Genomic DNA, 21,179 nt, shown 5'->3' with positions numbered 1-21,179 from the left:
TTTGCTTTGCATATTGTTTGATCTTGTTCCATCTGTTTTGAGCAGGTGGTCATTGATGATTTGTTACCAGTAGATCACAATGGAGAACTTCTCTGCTCCTATTCAAACAACAAAAATGAGCTCTGGATATCATTGATAGAAAAAGCTTACATGAAAGTCATGGGAGGTTATGATTTTCCAGGTTCAAATTCAGTGAGTATTATGTGATTCTTGGCAAGATGTTAAAAAAGATTGTAGTCCCAAAAAAGTTTGTTGAGAAAGGTTGAGAGTAGTGAGAATACTTTCATCTATTTGAAGCCTGTGGACAATATATGCTTTTTTCTTATGGTTTTCTTTGCTTTTTTCAGTAGGGCAAATAATGTATCTTGGAATTAACCATATTTGGAATTGGCATCAGTATTTTGGTGCCCTCTGCAAATACGAGAAATTTTGATAGCTAATACTGAGTTGTAAAATAAAATTCTAGAAACAAATTTCCTTCTCTCTCTCTGTGTGTGTAATGAAATTCTTTTGGCCTTATTACAATCATATTTTAAATTTATTCTCTTTAATTGTCAAAGAACCATTATATTCACCATCCAACAAAGAAGAAAAAAGGAACTAACTCAAGTAATACAGTTCTTATTTGAAAACAGTTCTTATTTTGAAAACTATTACAAAATGTAAGATTACTATTCTGTTTTCCTTATGTGCCTACTTTGGAGAAAAAAGGGATTTTACATAGCTGTGGAATTATTATTGAAATGTATGGTTATCAAAAATTGTCTTTCCTGGAAGTATGATTTCATTAATCTGAATTATGCATGTTTTGTTGGTGATGACAAAATATTGATCTTCATGCACTGACTGGTTGGATACCTGAGAGGATTGCCATGCGCTCAGACAATCAAACATTTAACAAGGATAGTTCCTTCAGAATGCTTTACCAAAGGTAACGTTTGCTTATTTTCAAAAATGTTGCCACAGTCACAGTGTTGTAAAAGTTCAACGTTTTGTTTATTTATAATGAACCCTAGTTTTTGTACAACTTCCAAGAGAAGCAGTGCCTAGAGAGTAAATGGTTGAAGAATGAAATTTATTGAGCAAAGATACTTGCTAATGCAACTCAGAAATCTTCCTGAATTTGTGGCCCCTGTTGAACCTGGAAATGGAAGCCATGGCCAAGGGAGTTTTTGTCAAGCTCCATGTAATGAGCTATTTATGGCCCAACCTCTAATGAGGTAATCTGGCTACAGTGACTCATGGCTCAATCACCACTCAGTTGACCTAAAATGCAGCACCCCACATATTACCTTGCAGTTATTCAGTGGAGTATATTATATTTGTAGTTACCAACACCTGTACAAGTCCTTGAATTGGTTTTCTCTTGGCTTCTACATGCAGTTGGTGTGACTGGTGTTAACTTTAAACCTGTTTATATCTTGACTCCAAGCTATCTTCATGACTGTTGTTCCACTAGAAGTGGCCTGACTGAGTCTTATCTTTCTAAGAAAAGCAGCTTCCCCATTTGGGAGAGATATATGGGGCAAAGACCCAGAGATGTAGTCCTGAAAGTAACATCTATGGGACAGTTTGAGGCAGAATTATAAACAGGATCAAAGAATCCAGTTCCAGGTGTGAAGATAAAAGTATGCTATGTTTAATATTCCAGGATTCAGTTGCCATGGATTGACATAATGCAGTGGTCCGCAATCTTTGTGGCTTGACAGCCTGGCTGGGGGTGGGGGAGAGGAATTGGACCGCCGCCCAGAGGTTGTGGACCCTGACATAATAGACTGGCTAAATTAGAAATATTGAGAAATGAGAGAGAGAAGTTTGTTCCATTATTTCCTAGAATTTTCTTGAACATCAGTTCTGTTATCAGTTCTGTTATATGCATGTTATATGTTCCAAATACTATCTGTTTTTTTCTTTAGAAAACTAAATAGGCAAGCATTGCATGGGGAAATATTAGCAGCCAAGTCTAAAGTAAACTTTTTGTTTTTGGTCAGATTTCACAAGGGGGATGTGCTTATTACAACAGCCACAGGAGTGATGACTGATGAAGAAGGGGAACGTTGGGGTTTAGTACCAACCCATGCCTATGCTGTTTTGGATATTAGAGAATACAAGGTAACTCTGAAATAAGAATCTTTGGACCTACTCTTAAACTGACATGGTTTGCATTTTTTTTTAATATGATCTCTTCTTTTAATCTGCTCAAAAATTAGTGGAAGAAAAACTTTGAAAAATCTGTCCAATTAATATTTTTGATCCCACAGTGGGATTAAAATGCTTAAAATAATGGAATAATGTTAGAGAGGTAAACAATAGGAGAGGTGAGACCTTAGTTCTTTCTTTGAAGACATTGGAACCCTTCTTCCTCATCCCCCTGAAATTTGGTGAGGAAACTTTCAAATTTTCAGTACTTGTTAGAAACAAAATAAATCTCAAGTTGTTTTCATATACAGAATGTCCTTAATATAACCTGAACAAAAAAAAAGAAAAATCTTAAAAACATCACTCTTGCTTTCTGTGATATGCATCCTCTCTATAGCCCTCACATGACTCATCCATGGTCCTTCTCGTTTATGGTGGTTGGATTCTTTCAAAAACGAAGAATTGCTTGTTTCAGATACTGCAATATAATGCTTTTAAAAATCTGATTTTACCCGGTCATTTAAGGAATTAAATGGCAGAGAGAGAAACAAGATAGACACCTTTATTGTAATCCATGATTAATATTAATGACATTTTACTTATTTCTTTATTCTCAAAAAGAAATGTATTATAAAGTCATATTTTGTGTCTCCTCTTTTTCAGGGTCTTCGCTTTCTCCAGTTGAAAAATCCCTGGAGCCATCTACGTTGGAAAGGGAGATACAGTGAAAATGATATCAAGAGCTGGACTCCTGAACTTCAGAAATACTTAAACTTTGATCCCAGAACAGCTCAAAAAATAGACAATGGTAAAAGATCAGAATGATTTTTGAAAGAAAAAAACAGGGCTACAAATGATTTGTGGTCCAAAAGAAAAACTGCAGAGATGGCAGAGGAATCACATCTCTCATCAATCTGAAATAGGATTATTATCAAGGATGGTCTTTTGCAAGACAGTAAAGCAGAGTTGTCTGAATCATTGAATGAATGTTCTGCTCGATAACTGTTTAAAAACACGTTGCAGGACTAAAATTTACCAGTGCTGTTAATGACATATGATAACTAGTGCATATTTACCAGAGCTAAACAACACTGAAGTAGTGACATTAACATTGGAGTAATTGTAAATAAGAAATTGTAACTTCAAAGGAAAGTTTTATCTGGATAAAGTTGTTGATCGGATGGGTGAAGTTAATGCCACTGGGCATTTTAGATTTGGCAAAGGAAAGGTAGTGAGAGCCAATATAGCTTATTTTATCATAGCAGCTAAAGAACTTATGCATGACTGAGGAGTTCACAAAGTGATTTAGAGCTAGTCCTGCTTTTGTTCATTCTAACTTAAACTTTCTAATCTCACATATTTAGAGTGAAATATAAATGTAGGAAATAAGACAATGCAAGAAAAGTGATGAATTTTGTTTTATTAAAATTTGGGATCAGTGCTCATCAGTTTTAAAAGATCTTGATAACATTACAGATAATTTCTTCAGTTGTAAAAACAAAACAAACATTGAAATGCAACTTAGTTAAGTACTAAACTGAAACATACTGCCACGTTTGAATAGGTGGGAAATTGTAGGCTATTTGATTTAGGAATTTCTCAGTACTAATATATAGTACAGTTTTGCAATAGTGTGCATGCATTCTGGGAGTTCGTTTCATTGAATTCTGAGGAACTTATCTTTAGGTAAAAATGCCAAGATTGCAGTATCATTGCTCCTTTTTTCCTACCATTTGATAATTTAATATTCAATCACTGGTATTGGATGATAAGTCATTGGTAAAAAAAAATTAAAACAGTTTCATCTGTATGTTTTTATATAGGAATTTTCTGGATTACTTGGGAAGACTTATACAAATATTACGATGTTATTTATTTGAGTTGGAATCCAGGTCTTTTTAAGGAATCCACCTGCATTCACAGGTTTGTCCAATAGGCATGTTAATTTGTTAGCCTCCCTTAGCATAATGTTCAAGTATTAATCTGTGATGCCTTTCTTTACATTTTGAAGCCTGGTCCAAGAATAAATGATTCATGTGTAAACTGGTGAAAAGTAATACCATTACTTTTTGAGCATTTATAAACTAAGACTAGTACATCTGCAGCTGTTTGCTTTATTACTTCTCCCTAGTATTTCATGCTAATTTGCAAGACCAAACTGAGAGCAAATGATAGCTTTCACTAAAAGAAAGTATTATAATTGTTTATTGCAATTTTTTTAAATACACAGAACTCTATTTCCATTTTTTTTCTTTTATGAACAGTACCTGGGATGCAAAACAGGGTCCTGTGAAAGATGCTTACAGTTTGGCTAATAATCCACAGTACAGGCTGGAGGTTCAGTGCCCACAGGGTGGTGCTGCAGTCTGGATTCTACTCAGTCGACACATTACTGACAAGGTATTCATTTTTCCAAATAACTTGTAAGGGAAACAAAATGCGGCTCTAAGATATGGGTGTTCTTTATGACAATTGAACTACCAGAATTACAGCTCAAAATATATTAGATGTGTATCTCCATCTTCCGTGAGTTGCCGTGTTCTTATGCCTGATCACACAACACTGTCCAATCATAGTGGTACTTCACTAACTGCTTTGTAAACTAGTCATGAGCAGAAAGAAGAAACTGGGATCCTTTAGCATTCCATCCCCACAAGGATAACCAGGTTTTATCTCATTTTGGATTCCAATAAGAGTTCAGTGGCAGTTGATAAAGATTTGGCATTAATATTTATCCTGTAAAAAGAAAGATTTAAAATTAAGATGCATTTTTCCTGTTGAGAATTTGCAATCCATTAATAAGCTATATTCCAGATCAGTTGGATAGTTTCCAGGATTTATCTCTGATGTCTGGCAGTTATGGAAGTTGAAGTCCAATAAATTCAGAGATAGTTACAGTAGATATGAGGAGTCTGCTTGATTTGGAAGGTCTGAAACAATTGATTACTATTTAGAAAAGGAAGAACATTGAATGAAATCATGGTCATAAATAGTATATAAATATTTGGTTTTGAGGATTACAGTAATTTTTGTAATCACTCTTCTATAGGATGACTTTGCACACAACCGGGAATTCATCACAATGGTGGTCTATAAAACTGATGGGAAAAAAATATACTACCCTGGTATGTATATCACAATTTTCTTTCCTACAATTTTTCTTTCTTCTTGATTTGTTCTTGAAGAAAGATAGGAAATTTGGATATAACTTTGGGTGAGAAATATGTTTACTAACCACAGTATCCATTAGGACTAGAGCAGGTGTTGGCAACTCGCAGCTCCAAAGTCTCATGCGGCTCTTTGGCCCTCTGCTGCAGCTCCCTGTCCCATCACTGGCTGGCCCCGCCCCTCCCAGTCACTCCTTGCCTGGGCTGAGAAGGTAACAGCGATGGCAGTGGATGGAGACTCACTCCATATTTCAGACTTGAGCAAAGCGCCCCTATACTTGCCCCTTCTTCTGGCTCTTGTTGGTGCTGCATGCACCTCGGCAACTTGGGGAGAGGCACAACTTTCTCACTGACCCAACCCGACTGAAGCCCATGCTGCTGGTCTCACTACCTCCATGGCCTGCTTGCTGTTCTTGCAACGCTTTGCGCAGCACACTTAAATTTAGCACGCTTCAGAGTGGGGGAGATGGCGTCCCCTCCTCCTCCTCCTGGAGCCCATTACGATGCAGAGCATCGGCTGCAGTCAGGCCAGTGTCTCAATGTGGAGAGACAGTTGCACGTGTTCCCAAATGGTTGAGGAATGCCTGGGAGAGGTGACTGGGAGGGGAGGGCGAGGGGCAGGGCCAGCTAGTGGTGGCTTCAGCTGACAGGAAGCCACAGCAGGGGGACAAAAGAGCTTCATTTAACTGGGAAATGACTCTTGATTTAAATCATATGGTAAAAAGCACCCAAAGAAGAAGAAACATCATCAGAAACTAAAAACAAAAAACCAACCCTCGCCTGTTTTTGGAAATGGTTCAAGAGGGAACAACACACACATACACACACACAAGAGAGACAGAGACTGTTATGTCCTGAGAACTCTAGGAGTTCTCACTCAGGTCCACTCACTTTGTGTGGGCGTTCTTCCCCCTTTCCTCATTGGTTGGTTCTCCCCAGCAGCCAGCTATAAAAGCAGGCTGCGGGGTCCAACCAGTTGCTGATTGCTGCGAGCCAGTTCCAGGCGTGGCAAGCACGGTCAGCCCTTTATTGTTATAATAAAGTATTGTTGCACTCATGCTCTGGTTCAGCCTCTCATTGCTCAAACTTAACACTGGCGACGAGGATGGGATGGCTACCAGAAGCACCATGCAACCGCTGAGTCACTAGCCGCCGATCCGCAGCCCAGAGAGAGCGATCGGCGGCGATAGAGAAATGCTGATCCGCAGCCAGAGAGCGGTCAGCAAACAAAAAGAGCAAACAAAAGAGCAAACGCTGATCCGCTGACAGAGAAAGCGGCCAGCAAGCGATAAGAAGCAAACGCTGATCCGCAGCCAGAGAGAGCGGTCAGAATCGAAAGTTAGAAGCGTCTGTAGCCGCTTGTTAGCCCAGCTACAGGAAAGTGAAGCGCTGCGAGCCGCAGCCGCTCAGTATCAGGTGCGAAATTCAAACGGTTGTCATTTGAATTTCAAACCTAAAAGGTACAGCACAGCGCTGTAGCCAGTCACTGACGCCCACACAGGCGCGAATCCAACGCCATCAACGGCTAACAGCCAAACGTGGATAACCCAGAGAGAAGAGAGGATTGCAAACAGCCTCTCCTGAGCTGAAATCACTTGCCCACCACGGGCACTAAAACATTGTCTGCTGCCCCAGAGAGATTTTTTCCACAGGTTGTTCAACCGGTCCCAGCACCATGAGTTCCAATCCAGTCTTCCCGGCATTCAAACCAGACGAGGAGAAGTGGGAATTGTATAAGAACCGCTTTAATCATTATATCGATGCAGTTGGTCTGGCGGATGCGGGAGAGCATCGGAAAAATCGTATTTCCTAATCTACTGTGGAGCCACCGTCTACGATACTGCCGCGGCGCTCGTGGCTCCTCGTGAGTTGAAAACGTTCCGTGGTCTGGAGTTACTTGAAATTCTCACTAACCACTATTCCCCAGGCCCTCACAGATTGCCAGGAGATTCACCTTCCGTATGAGGAAGCAATCGAGCAAGGAGACCATCAATCAATATATGGCCGCTCTCAGAACAGCAGCACTGCATTGTGGGTTTGGAACCTACCTGGAGGACATGCTCCTCGATCAATTAGTCTGCGGGGTCAAGGACCTCCACCTGCAAAGGCGCCTTCTCGCAAAAAGACCTCAACCTCGCACAAGCAGTCGAGGAGGCCTTGGCAGCTGAGCTGGCAACAAACTCAGCCACCGAAATCCAGGGCCCAAGTGCCAAGCTGACATCACTTCCAGTCCACTCCGAGGAGGTGGTAGCAGAGGAAACCATCAGTGATGAAAACGAAGTCCACCGCCTATTCAACGACAGACGGCCGCAGGTAGGAGCCAAACAAGAAAACATCGGTCCACCCAAGCACATCACCCTGTGCCTAGCCTGTGGGGATCTCATCAGAGGGCCACCTGCAAGTTTAAAGGAGCCACCTGCAATAACTGCCATAAAAGGGGACACATCGCGAGAGTCTGCCAAGCCCCCAAAGCGCAGCACAAAGGCACCCTCCCGCACTCGGGACCACAGAGGCAAGTATTGAACTGTCGCACGCACCACCTTGCCAAGCACACTTTCCACACCGTTAGTAAAATTTCTCTCTCCGTTTCCCTAGAAGGTAAACCGTGCCACATGGAGGTTGACACAGGGTCAGCGCTCTCAATTATCTCGTGGAACACCCTTAAGAGGCTCCAACCAAGCCTCATCCACTAGCCGGCTCCAGAGATGCCAGTTTGGCCTGAAGGACTACCAGGGGAAGACCATTCCTGTAATCGGCAGAGGCAAGTTTCTTGTCAGTTTTAGAGCTTTTAAGGTCACCTACCTCTAGTGGTAGTTAACGCAATCTACCCACCTTATTGGGGCTCGATTGGTTTCCCCATCTCGGCCTAGGGCTAACAGGAGTCCATGCTGTCTCAACCTCAGACACTGACTCCTTATTCGCTGATTACTCAGATGTATTCAGCGAAGAGCTGGGGTGTTATAACGGTACCCCCATCTCATTCTCAGTTGACCCCCCAAGCAGTCCCAATCAGGCTAAAGCCGCGTAGGGTCCCATTTGCTATTCGGCCAAAACTAGATGCGGAATTGGATAAACTATTAAAACAAGGGGTCATTGAGCCAACAGATTTCGCCAAGTGGGAGACGCCCATTGTCACACCCTCAAAAAGACGGTAGCCTGAGAATTTGCTCGGACTACAAGACGACAATCAATAAATTTCTACAAGTTAGCGCTTATCCTGTGCCCGTCATCCAGCACTTATTACACACATTCGAACCAGGCAGCATTTTTGCTAAATTGGACATGTCTCAAGCATATCAGCAGTTCCCTGTAGATAACCAAACAGCGGAACTCCAGACAATTGTCACTCACAGGGTGCCTTCCGATGCAAGCGTCTCCAATTTGGCGTAAGTGTTGCCCCTGGTATTTTTCAATCCCTCATGGAGCGGATTTTGCAGGGCCTCCCTGGTGTAGTACCCTACTTCGACGACATCTTAGTCTCGGCCAGGGACAGACCCCAACTCTTCCAAAGAGTTCGAGCTGTGTTAGAGAGGTTCAGACAGCATGGCCTCAAGTTGAAAAAGAAAAAATGTGCCATTGCCACTAGACAGGTGGACTTTCTGGGTTATAAACTTGACGCCTCTGGCATTCACCCCTGGAGTCCAAGGTTAAGGCAATCCACGAGGCACCCACTCCAACCTCCAAACTGAACTACAGGCGTTCTTGGGGCTATTGAACTTTTACGCATCCTTTTGCCCCATAAAGCATCAGTAGCTGAACCCCTACACAGATTACTGATAAAAAGTCACCATGGCACTGGGGGCACAAAGAAGACCATGCCTTTCACGCCGTCAAATCACTACTCACGTCAGAGGCGGTACTTATTCAATTCGACCTAACCTCCCTTTAGTACTGGCAGCAGATGCCTCCTTTTGGAATTGGGGCGGTACTAAGTCACAGGCTTCCCAATGGCGCCGAGGCTCCCATCGCCTTTTTCTCAAGGACGCTCTCTGCTACGGAGCGCAATTACAGCCAGATCGATAAGGAAGCCCTAGCAGTTGTTGCAGCCGTGAAAAAATTTCACGAATTCCTTTTTGGCCATTTTTTCGAGCTGGTCACGGACCACAAACCCTCCTGGGCCTACTAGCCGGGACAAGCAGACCCTCAAGTCCTCTCCCCTAGGATGACAAGGTGGACTCTTCCTAGCAGCCTACTCCTACAGACTTATACACCGCCGGGTAAAACACTGTCCCACGCTGGACGCACTCAGTCGCTGCCCCTTGCCTGCCCGGCTGAAGACCCTGCTCCTGTCCACGCCTATTTTCGAGATCACCCAGTTGGACCTACCCATCACTGCCCTGGACATTGCTGCTAAAACCAAGGCAGACCAAACACTCGCCAGGTGCTCGACTGGGTGAGGAGGGGTGGCCGGGTGGCAATGTTGATAACAAATTCACACCTTTTAAGACTCGCATGCAGGAGTTGTCAAGTCTGCAGGGCTGTCTACTATGGGGCACTCGAGTGGTCATCCCGGCCTCACTGCGTGCACTTCGAGTTCTGGAAGCATTGCACGAGGGACATCCTGGCATCGTGAGAATGAAGGCGTTAGCACGCAGCTACGTGTGGTGGCCGGGTCTAGACGAGGACATTGTCAATTGGGTAAGTTACTGCAGCATTTGCCAGGAATCCCGTCCTGCTCCCCATTGCCACCCCTACTAGATGGGAAAGCGCCAGCGCCCCTTGGTCCAGAATTCACATCGACCTGGCCGGCCCTCTGCATGGGAAGATGTTCCTAGTGGTCGTGGACGCCATTCCAAATGGATTGACGTAGCACAGCTATCCACGACCACCACACTAGCAATCACCAACGTGTTAACACGCCTGTTCGTAACGCACGGGCTACCCGACTCCATTGTCTCCGATAATGGCCCACAGTTCGCATCGACTGAGTTCAGCCGTTTCGCTGCCAACCTGGGTATCCGCCACATTTTCACAGCCCCATTTCATCCTGCCAGTAACGGATTGGCTGAAAGGGCCGTCAGGACCACTAAAGAAGCCCTGGCAAGGTTCAACAAGGATGACTGGCACCACAAACTCTCACGGTTCCTGATGAGCCAGCACTCAACTCCTTGTTCAGTCACAATAAGTCCCCAGCTGAGCTCCTGATGGGCAGGCGTCTGAGGACTGTGGTGGACAGACTACACCCACAGTACTGCCCTGACTCTCCCCTCGCTTCCACATCGGGGTTAGACATTTTATCTTACAGGAGCCAGTTTTCGCGAGGAACTTCGCTGGAGACCCCTGTGGATCCCGGGCGAGATCGTAGCCATCACCGGGCGCGGGTCGTATCAGGTCAGACTGGAGGATGGCCGCGTCTGGAGAAGGCACATAGACCAACTGCGTAGACGCCTCAGCACCATCGCCAGCAGGGACCCAGAGGCACAAGACGAGGGGAGGCTTCATCCTCAGCCTCACATCCACATCACGCCCGGCGATCAGTTCGCACCTACAGCCGGTTCCAAAGCCCGAACACAGACAGCGGCGCCCAGACAGTTGACCAGCCCGATCCAGTCTACAGGAGCACACCCCAGTGATCAACCCTACGAGCCCGGGCAGGCCAAACCGAGGGGCACACTGGTGACACTTTGCCGACTCTGCCTTCCCAGGCAGACCCCGGACGGACAGACGATGTTCCAGAGCTACGCCGTTCGGGCGCCAACATAAACCTCCTGCCTACCTCAAAGACTAGGCATGTTCGCATCTGGGGGAAGGGGTGTTATGTCCTGAGAACTCTAGGAGTTCTCACTCAGGTCCACTCACTTTGTGTGGGCGTTCTTCCCCCTTTCCTCATTGGTTGGTTCTCCCCAGCAGCCAGCTATAAAAGCAGGCTGCGGGTCCAACTCAGTGCTGATTGCTGCGAGCCAGTTCCAGGCGTGGCAAGCACGGTCAGCCCTTTATTGTTATAATAAAGTATTGTTGCACTCATGCTCTGGTTCAGCCTCTCATTGCTCAAACTTAACAGAGTCAAAGATGAGAGCGAAAGAGAGAGATGAGAGAAATAGAGATGAAAGAGAAAGATGATGGGAGAAAGAGAGGAGAGTGAGAGAGGAAGAAATGAGAGGAGAGAAAGAGAGGAGAGAGATCTATTTCATAGAGAGAAAAAAAACTGGGAGCCACAAACCCTGGGTAGGTGTGTGTGGGGGATCATGTGACTGTGTGAGAGTAAGTGACATTGAGCTGACCACACCCACCCAGGTTTTGTGGCTCCCGGTCTTTTCTGTGGGAAACTAGTCCAAATGGCTCTTTAAATGTTTAAGGTTGCAGGCCCTGGACTAGAGGGATGTCAAAAAAGGCAAGATGATGGCCACAGCAGCACATTGGACAAAAAATGGTCAGAGCTTCAATACTAATGCCATGGTGATCATAAAGCTTCACTCATTCACCCTAAAATATATTTTCATTGATTTCTTGAATTGAAAATATGGAATAGAAATGTAAGATCTACCTATCTCTCCATGTTTTGGTGCAGAGTGTGCTGTATTTATGTTGCTTCACTATTAATACCTTAGTAGAAGATTAATTTATTAATTATTTTAATTAATATTAGATTGGTCTATTCTAAATTACATAACACAAATGTACATTTTTAAGATTTTCAGCTGATCCTCCACCCTACATTGATGGGATTCGAATCAATAGTCCCCACTATCTAACCAAAATAACACTCACTTCTCCAGGAACTCACACATTTACACTTGTGGTTTCTCAATATGAAAAACAGAACACAATTCATTACACCCTCTGGGTAAGTTTATATGTAATCTTTTAAAAATGTTAAATGGAAATCATTAATACTGCCATATCTTCAACTTCCATGACACCAGTTCTGAAAAAAAAGCATGTGTATATAATAAGCTTGATAATGACCGTCCTCAGTCTGCCACTGATTAGGATATTTACCACCAAAATCCAGAGTGACTTTGTTTTCATTTTTTTGGCCTCTGTAATCTGGACAAGTAAGAAATGCCACAAGTTTAAGTTGCATGAAAATATTGCCAAATAAAGGATTGTGGATTGTAGAGGAATTTTTGTATCTCAGGGGTACCTAAATCCTACTGCCAACTTTAAGAAGGGGAATTTCCGTCTGTAATCCTGTTTCATCAAGTAGTTTTATTTGAGGCAATTACTTCCTTGGCATAAAAAGTAGGTCATAACTATGTTGGACACTAGGGGATCTGGAGTATCAGAAGATTACTACAGATAAAAACTTATTGCTCATTTTGCTGTCATGGATCCAAAATAATCCGTGTCCTCTGAAATATTATTTTTATGAGTATTCTGGGTATGTTTATTTTAAAAATAAGTTTTCCCATTATTTTCAAATCTTCATCCCAAAAAACATAAATTTCAAAAAGTTAATAAGATTTTGCACAAAAACTATATAATTATATGGGTGTTCAGTGAGAAGAAATCAAAATTATATCGTTCCATTTAATTCCAACCTTGTATGTTTTCCCAGTACACTTTCTTTTTCTTGGTAGTATAAATTGTTCAGAGTTAAAGATTAATTTATTTTGGATCTTAGGTGTATTCAGCATGCAAGTTTACCTTTTCTAAGATTCCAACACCATATAATAATAATTTAAAAATTAGTTAAAATTTAGCTACTATATTTTACACAAACCTAACTATATAAATGTTAGTTATCCATAGACATACAAAGAAAGATAAAGATTTCTTGCAGTCTTCCTGTAAAGACCTGACTCTTTCTTCTTCAACTGACAAGAATGAACTTCTGAAAGCTAGGTACTTCAAAAGGAATTCTTTCTTGAAAGGAAGTGATCCAGGTACTAGCCAAAGCAGGATCTAAAATGCCTCCAGGCATACAGTGTAGATAAAGGGAGTTAGAACCCCTCCCCTTTTTCTGGGAACATATCTTAGAAAAGTTTCCCAGGAAGTTTCTTTCAGATCTGGAATGTTTATGGTCCCTTCTCCTCTTGCTATCTCTCCAAGAGGTGACAAGGTTCCAGGCATCTGGGCTCCAGTCCCCAGTTGTATATCATGTGCAAGTATACAGATTCAATACAAGAATTAAGATATTCAGGTTATATCAAAAATGATTACTTGTACCAACTCTCCTCCCCACTTTCTTCTTCCATTGAAGAATGGCAGATACACGGATCTGACACTTCCTTTGTGGGTTTTTATCACATAATAGTGCATTAGCTACTCCTTCGATTAGATTGAATAGAAAAACTGTTCCTAATGTTCAGGTGTGTTGGGATGCATGATAATTGAAGAACATTTAATTGCATAACCGGAATTGTTTAGCCAATTTTATTAGCATGGATAAAATTAATTGTAAATAACTTTTGAAATCCCATGTTAGTCAGAATGACTCAGATTTCTCTTGGCCTCCAAACAGGAGAACCTTTAAGGCTCTTAGAATAGATAGAATAGAATAGAATTCTTTATTGGCCAAGTGTGATTGGACACACAAGGAATTTTTTTAATTAGAATAATTACTTAATATTTAATTACTAAATAAAATAATTACTTAGAATAGCCCTTTGGCTGAAAATGCTGGTCCCAACATATGTAGAGGTCACTAGGTTGAGAGAAAACTACTGTAAGGCATAGTATTTCTCATTAAGCCATAGTAAATAGGTTTCCATATCCTTTTGCCAGATTCCCTCACAGTTTGTCCCTGATGTATTATTATCAGTCAGATTATACAGAGAAATGAGCTAGAAAGGAGTCCAATGATCAGAAAATGTAGTTCATGTTACTGATCCAAATCCAATTTCCCTTTCTGGAACATCTTGTGTCCCTAAAAGTATGTACAGGTAGTCCTCGACTTATGGCCACAATTGAGCCCAAAATTTATGTTGTTAATTAAGATATTTGCTAAATGAGTTGTCCTATTTTATGACCTTCCTTGCCACAGTTGTTAAGTGAATCACTAGTTAATAAATTAGTAATCCAGTTATTAAGTGAATCTGGTCATAAATATGAACCAGTTGCCAAGCATCTGAATTTTGATCACATGATCATGGAGATGCTGCAAAGGTCATAACTCTGAAAAACAGACATGAGTCACATTTTTCAGAGCCATTGTAACGTTGAACAATCCCTAAACAAACTGTTGTAAATTAAGGACTACCTGTACTAAGCATGGGATCAAATTGAGTTAATGGGATTTGCTGAGGAATGAATTTTATATTTGAAATGAATAAAGAGGACTGATTAAATAGGAGAGATGAAATTAAGTTGAAAATAGTTTTTTTAAGAACAAAGATGAAAATAGATGTGCTAGCTAAGAAGCTTTTGGAGTGATTTTCTTTCAGATGAATGGACAGTGGAAAGGTCACAGCGCTGGAGGATGTGGAAATTTTAGAGATACTTGCAAAAATAACCCTATATACCAGTTTCAAATGGACAAGACTGGGCCACTCCTTCTTGAACTAAGAGGACCAAGGTTTGTATTAGTTTTTAATAATTGGAATAATGTTAACTACTTACAGGTAAGACTTGCAGTTTCAAACTTAAAATATTTAGATTCACCAGTTAAAATTAAATTATACTATCCATAATTTTCAGCCCATATTGTCAGCAATAAGAACTAAATATAATTAGGTCACGAACAAAAAATCCACCCGATTTTTGAAATGGGTCATGATTCAAAAATCGGGTAGCGAACAAAATTGGCACAGAAAGATTCCCTTTCTGCACCAATTTCCCCTTTGCTGCCATTTGTTTTGCCCACGCATGCGCAGACAGTTGTGCTTTTGGATTGGATTACGGTCGTGATCCGAAGCTCTACTGTAGTCATTTTTTAAAAAATGTTGTTTATCATGTTCAAATTTGAGCTCAACCTCAAACTCTGAGTCTACCTTCATATATCACATTAAGCCAGAAACAAATTATTATAGATTTCAGTGACTATGGCACCTTTGGGAAAAGTTAAACACTCTGTTATGATTTAGCACAAACTGTGGATCAAATATGGATCCAGATAAAATCAGAATATACACCACTTTTTAAAGTTCTAATTTTGCTTTAAACTCAGAAACTTTCCAACTTCTGATTCATTTATAGGCAATACAGTGTTGGACTTGAAGTTGTAACAGTCTCTTCAATAGGAGATCCGGGATCTTTGGGTTTTCAAAAGAAAAATAGTGGTGATTACAGGTAATAGCTCATCTCATAAACTGTATATTTTATCGCTATATGAGATCTTATATTACAGTAGCCTTCTCTCTGTATTTCACTTTCCAAGGTGTGGCTTTTGCTATCTGGAAATCGAGAATATACCTCCTGGTACGTACAATATTATTCCAAGCACTTTCCTCCCACAACAAGAAGGACCATTTTTCTTGGACTTCAATACTGCTATCCCTCTTAAAATATCACAGCTCCAATGAGGTTACCTGCAAAACCATTTTTAATAAAAATGGCAAAAGTATAGCTGTCATACTGAATCTACTGAGAAAATGTTTATATGGGAATACAGAAAAGGAATGTGGACTGTCATAAGAAAAATTGCACTTAAAATTGGAGTGCTTAATATCTTTATGGTTTGCAAAGTGGAAAACATTTCTGTTATTTGTGCTGTGGCAAAGTTGAGGCAAGCAAAAAGATTTGCTTATTTACCCTGATATTTAATTTTGCATATATATAAAATTGGCATTTTATATATATTATGGGGATTTTTAAAATTCCATTTTTCTCGTCAGCTTTGTTTTTTCTTAGTAGTATGTCAAACAGCTTCAATTCCGTCTGCTTAAAATGGATAGTTGTCCTGTAGAAAAATAGCTATTTTTCCTACTTCCTTATTGAGTAGAGTATCAGCTGATTATCTGGGGATGGAGTAAAATTGATGTTTATATATCATTGCTTGGTGGCCACTGCTATCTTCATACAAGGGTTGAAATAATTAGATACAGAATCTATATATCTGTTATTAGAGTGGCATAGTTTATAGATCTTCATTCTTGATTTATCATACATGTTTGTCAGAGTAGAATATGGGGCATGACTGATATATTTTCTTTGGGTTAAAAGCTGCATCCTTAGACTAAAACTCCAACTTTTATTTCATGACCTCTGTTATAAAATCCTCCAACATAGTTTCACACCAGAAATTTAATTATGTTAAAACTATACACAAACATTTGAACGCTTGCTATTATGGCTGATTTCCCTAATATCTTGGGAAATAATGGGTCTTCTACTCCATTAACAGTACTTGTTATATATTTAGAATTCTCAGAGAAATATATTACTGTATGAATGGTTAGATTACAGAAAACTAGCCCAGGGCCCCCCTTTTTTAATGACCTTTTAATCCTTCCACCCCGAAGGATGGAGTCAGGCTGAAGGAGTGGACCTGAGTGCTTACTGGCCAGATGCCCTTCCTGACACTTATGTGGAATTCACATCAGATATTTTCTCTGTGCCCTGATAGAGAAATGCTTAAGTTCTAGAATTAACTCTTCCCCTGTCCCTTACTAGCCATGTTGTCCTAACAGGAAAAAGATCTACAATTTAATCTATCTGAAACAAATTATCTCAAGTGGCTCCATAGAAATATGGTTACACTACACAATTTAATTGTATTTTTTGTGCCCTTTCCATTTTATTTGCAGAGCCATTTTAAAAATTTTCTCCCATAATTTTTTTAGAAAGACTCTATTAGCCAGGGCACTGCAAATAAAATGGGAAGGGTACAAAAAAGTACAATAAGTTCTGTAGTGTAACCATAATGGTCTTTATAACAGATCAGAAAACATAGAAAATAGCCATTTCTCCATTAACTAGGATGTTGATAATTGTGGTCATGTGTAAGGGCCAAAATTTACCACCGAAAAATTACTGAATGTCATAACAACCATGAAACAAAACTGTTTAATTTTGTATTGCATAGGTTTTATAAAGGCAATCCCTAAACTTTGAATTTTATTATAGGTAGTACCTATACACAGACACAGATTCACTACTAACATTTCTACAGCTGGATGAAAAACTCCTGCACGCTTTCAGTTTTAAGCTGTATTTACATGTTTAATCAACTTTTCACTCAGACAAACCATGCAAAATTAGTACTTTGATGAAAATTTCTGTAGTCAGATGGAGATGCATAATTTTTATTAATATAACCAAAGTATTTTTAAGGTTTTGAGTGAGTTTATGTGCTAAAACAAACACAACTTGCATTTTCGAGAATGTTAGGATTGAAAGTAGCCAATCAGCAGCGAGTTTTGGCTGACCAATCACAGAGGCTAAATCTATGAGCCAATCAATGTTGTCATAATCTCTGATTATAAATAGGCATGAAAAGCATCAAGAAATTTAATTTAGCTCTGGCTTGCGGGCAAGGATGAAGACCTTTGCTGTCACCAGTACTGAGCAGCAGTATCGCATTGTGCTTCATGAAAAGGGTTACTCCTGAACAGAAATAGCCAAGAGAGTGAAATGCCATTGCACCACAGTGAGCAGAGTGGTTGAAAAATACCAAATAACTGGTTGTTGATGACAGGCTCCACTCTGGAAGACCAAGAAAGTCGACAAAATGGTAAGATCAGGCTCTGCAACGCATTTTGATGGATGATAGGAAGCTCACCTCACCTCAGATTACAAGAATTTGGGGTGAAACATGTGATGTAAAAGTGTGCACAAGCACAGTGTGTCGCAGACTGCTTGTCAGAGAGCTCAAAGGCTTCAGGGCTCGAAGTAAACCTTTGCTCACCGCTCTCATTGATGTGTGTGGGCCAAGAAGCATGCCAAGTGGACCAGCGAACAGTGGGCCAAGGTCATCTTCAGTGAAGAGAGCAATTTCTACTTGACTGGGAATCAGTGCAATAAGTATGTCAGAAGATTTCCAGCTGAAGAATTTAAGCTGTACTGCCTGAAACTATCTGAAGCATCCATTGCACATGATGATCTGGGGCTGTATCACTGCTTCTGGTATTGGTTGGATACAAATTGTGCAGGGAATCATGAATTCCAAGCAGTATGTTGAAATCCTGGAAAAGACCATTCTTCCTTCAGCTCAACAACTTGTAGGGAAGGACTTTTACTTCCAAGATGACAACATCATCAAGCCAAGTCCGTCCAGCAGTGGATGAAGAAGCATGGTGTTAGACTCCTGGCTTGGCCAGCTCAGAGCCCAGATTTGAACCCAATTGAGAACTTGTGAAATAAGCAAGAAGCATCCGAAGACCAAGCAGGAGCTGATTGAATCCATTATTACAGCCTGGCATCACATTGTCACCAAAGATCACCTGCAAAGTCTATGCCGAAGCGATGCCGCCTGTTGATAAGCAATAAGGGCTGGCCAATTTCATATTTGTAACCATATTTGGTTACCTAAACGGTCCTTTTCAGGTCCACAAACAATAAAAATGTTAACAGAACACTAGCATCGGCATTAGTAATTGCATCATGTATGCCACTGGGTCCTCATCAGTTAATCTGTTTTCATAGTCATTGTAAGCATGCAAGAAAATTGACAATCCCCATCAAAACAGCACCAAATTGCAAAAAGCTTATGCTTTTCACTTAAAAATCATTAGTATTTATTTAAATATAATAATGTTTGCACAGCAGTTAGCATAAAATATAAAATCAATGACCTATCCAAAAAAATGCCATAAATCATAAAGTGTGCAGGACTTTTTCACACAGCTGTAGTTCTCACTTTATTATTACCATTCCAATTGTTCCTTGCAAAGATCCTCAGCCAAAGCATATATGGAAGACATATACTGTATATTTGAAGAATGAAGTTGTAAAGATTAAAAATAACCATACTACACATAAAACAAAAAGGGCAGAGGAGATTTAGAGTGAAATAATGTTTACATTTGTTTTAAGAATATATACATAATAGTGACAAAATAAAACAAAATTAAAATAAAATAAATACTGAAAAGGTTATTGCTAATCAGTAATGCTCAAAAATATGTTCATTAAAGATTACCTATGCCAATTTTTAGAAATGTTAACTAATAAGGCAACTTTATGCTTTATGCTATTTCTTACTGACATAAGATATAACATAACTTTATGCTATTTCTTACTGACATAAATACCAATTCTCTACTAGCTGTTGCTTCAGCTTCTTATCCATCTTACTGATATTTTTACTTAAAGGATACTAACTTCTAACTCTTTTTAACTACTCCTGAAATGCTGTACTTTTAATAATGCAGAGATACTAGAAAATGCTTCCCATATCAATGCTATGGCAACTGTTCCATTCATACACATTTCTCTTTTTTATTTGATGGGATATGGGAGAATCTTCCCGTCAGTGCTTAGTGATTATCATGATTGGTACTTCACAACAAAGTGGTATCCTACATTAATGTTTCCACTGACAATTTCATTTTGATCATAATACATATAAAACAAAACTACTTACCATCTCCAACCTCCACCAGCCATGTAAAAAGCTAAAGGGATCCTTGCATTAATATTAACATTTCAATTACCTTTGAGGTATAATGTATCAATGCTCATGAATTCTATAGGAAGACTGAATTCTTACATTCTGTTACATGCAGCAACTTCTTGTGGAAGTATTGTGTTCCTTCCAAACACAATACAATGTATTTCAAAGGTTATGCAGCTGGCATCCTGCAATTTTATAGCACTAAACAGTAGCTCAAATTACAAACCAGATACCAGCTAATCCTCCCAACCTGGCTTTGTTATTGCTTCTCCCAAAGTGTTACAAAATGTCTTAAGGGTTGATATTTCTGTCCTTTACAATTTCTGTCCTGACCAAAAATTTCTGTTACATATTTCAATTCACATTTTAACCCTATGCAGTTATATAAGCCTGTAAATTGTGCAATAAAGACTTAAAAGTTTGACACATATTAGTTGTTGGCACAAGATTCGGACAATCAGAAAACATTTGTGTATAAATAAATTATATTCCCGGGCATTATGTCACCCAATTTGTACTATTTATTTATTTGTCTGCACAAACCCCATCCTTGATTTTCAGGCATTGTAGGGAAAGTTGCTTCAACTGATTGTTCAGTGCTGGTCCACTGGAAGAAGAGCTGCTGCCTACACTATTGTTCTTGTTCACTCTGTCAAGTATCTTGTTCTCAGCTCCCTCTGCCCTGTCTCCTGTGAAGTTGAGATGAAAAGATTTAGCAGCTTTGGACTATAAAACAAGTGTAAAATTTGACAATATAATGATAACTTGGGTTGGATTCAAACTCCACTTACAAAGTATGCGTGCTTCTTAATCTGCCCCCAAAAGATCTTTAATTAATCACTAAACTTGGGAAATTTGGAATAGACTAAGTCCTATCAATCTTGTTTCCACTGCATTTGATGGCCACAAAGCTATACATTTTTCTACAAGGCTTTATGTCTGTAGAGATTATTAGTCATCCAGGTCATGGTTGTCCCAAAGTCTTTTTCAGGAGGCAACTGGAGTGAAAAAAGTGTCAGTTTCTTGCAGATTCAGTAGGATTCATAACTTCTTTATATACATAATCATACATGAAGTACCTTTACAATACCAATAGCAGATTCTTCCAATGTGATAGAGAGGAGAGATTGTAAATTCATTCTTAATTTCATTTCAGCAGACAGACAAGACCAGACTAGTTTCATTATAGAGCTGAGCACAGAGTTTAATTCAGAGCCACACCCAGGCTCCTTTTAGTGTCAGTTTCCAATTCAGCTCCCATTGGCTGATCTCTTTGTCATGCCTATTCATTGGTTGACCTTGTTACTATGTCTTCCCATGAATATTTTGACACTTGTCCCTTCATAACTGGAATAGATCTGGTGCATTCCACCCAATGGCTTGATCAGCCAGATTGTCTTCTGATGCACAGTGAAGCAAGCTAATCTACATTTGATGGC

At 40.2% G+C, this 21,179-nt stretch overlaps 1 protein-coding gene across 1 annotated transcript in view; it reads left to right on the top strand.

Annotated features, from left to right (window-relative positions):
* Window positions 1-20,246, top strand: part of CAPN7 (calpain 7) — a 39,739-nt gene extending 19,493 nt beyond the window's left edge. The window contains exons 10-21 of the mRNA XM_087915855.1: window positions 46-192; window positions 825-931; window positions 1,992-2,112; window positions 2,803-2,947; window positions 3,963-4,062; window positions 4,404-4,539; window positions 5,189-5,264; window positions 11,945-12,090; window positions 12,871-12,937; window positions 14,619-14,763; window positions 15,384-15,476; window positions 15,565-20,246. Coding sequence (XP_087771981.1) covers window positions 46-192; window positions 825-931; window positions 1,992-2,112; window positions 2,803-2,947; window positions 3,963-4,062; window positions 4,404-4,539; window positions 5,189-5,264; window positions 11,945-12,090; window positions 12,871-12,937; window positions 14,619-14,763; window positions 15,384-15,476; window positions 15,565-15,709 — 1,428 coding nt within the window. The 3' untranslated portion in view covers window positions 15,710-20,246. The remainder of the gene's footprint in view (window positions 1-45; window positions 193-824; window positions 932-1,991; window positions 2,113-2,802; window positions 2,948-3,962; window positions 4,063-4,403; window positions 4,540-5,188; window positions 5,265-11,944; window positions 12,091-12,870; window positions 12,938-14,618; window positions 14,764-15,383; window positions 15,477-15,564) is intronic.
* The last annotated feature ends 933 nt before the right edge of the window (window positions 20,247-21,179 follow it).

The sequence above is a fragment of the Pseudonaja textilis genome, chromosome Z (genome assembly GCF_049901715.1).
Source record: "Pseudonaja textilis isolate UNSWEBS1 chromosome Z, rPseTex1.2, whole genome shotgun sequence".
Taxonomy (NCBI): domain Eukaryota; kingdom Metazoa; phylum Chordata; class Lepidosauria; order Squamata; family Elapidae; genus Pseudonaja; species Pseudonaja textilis.
Note: the sequence above shows the minus strand (reverse complement) of the source record. Positions and strands in the feature narration are given on the sequence as shown.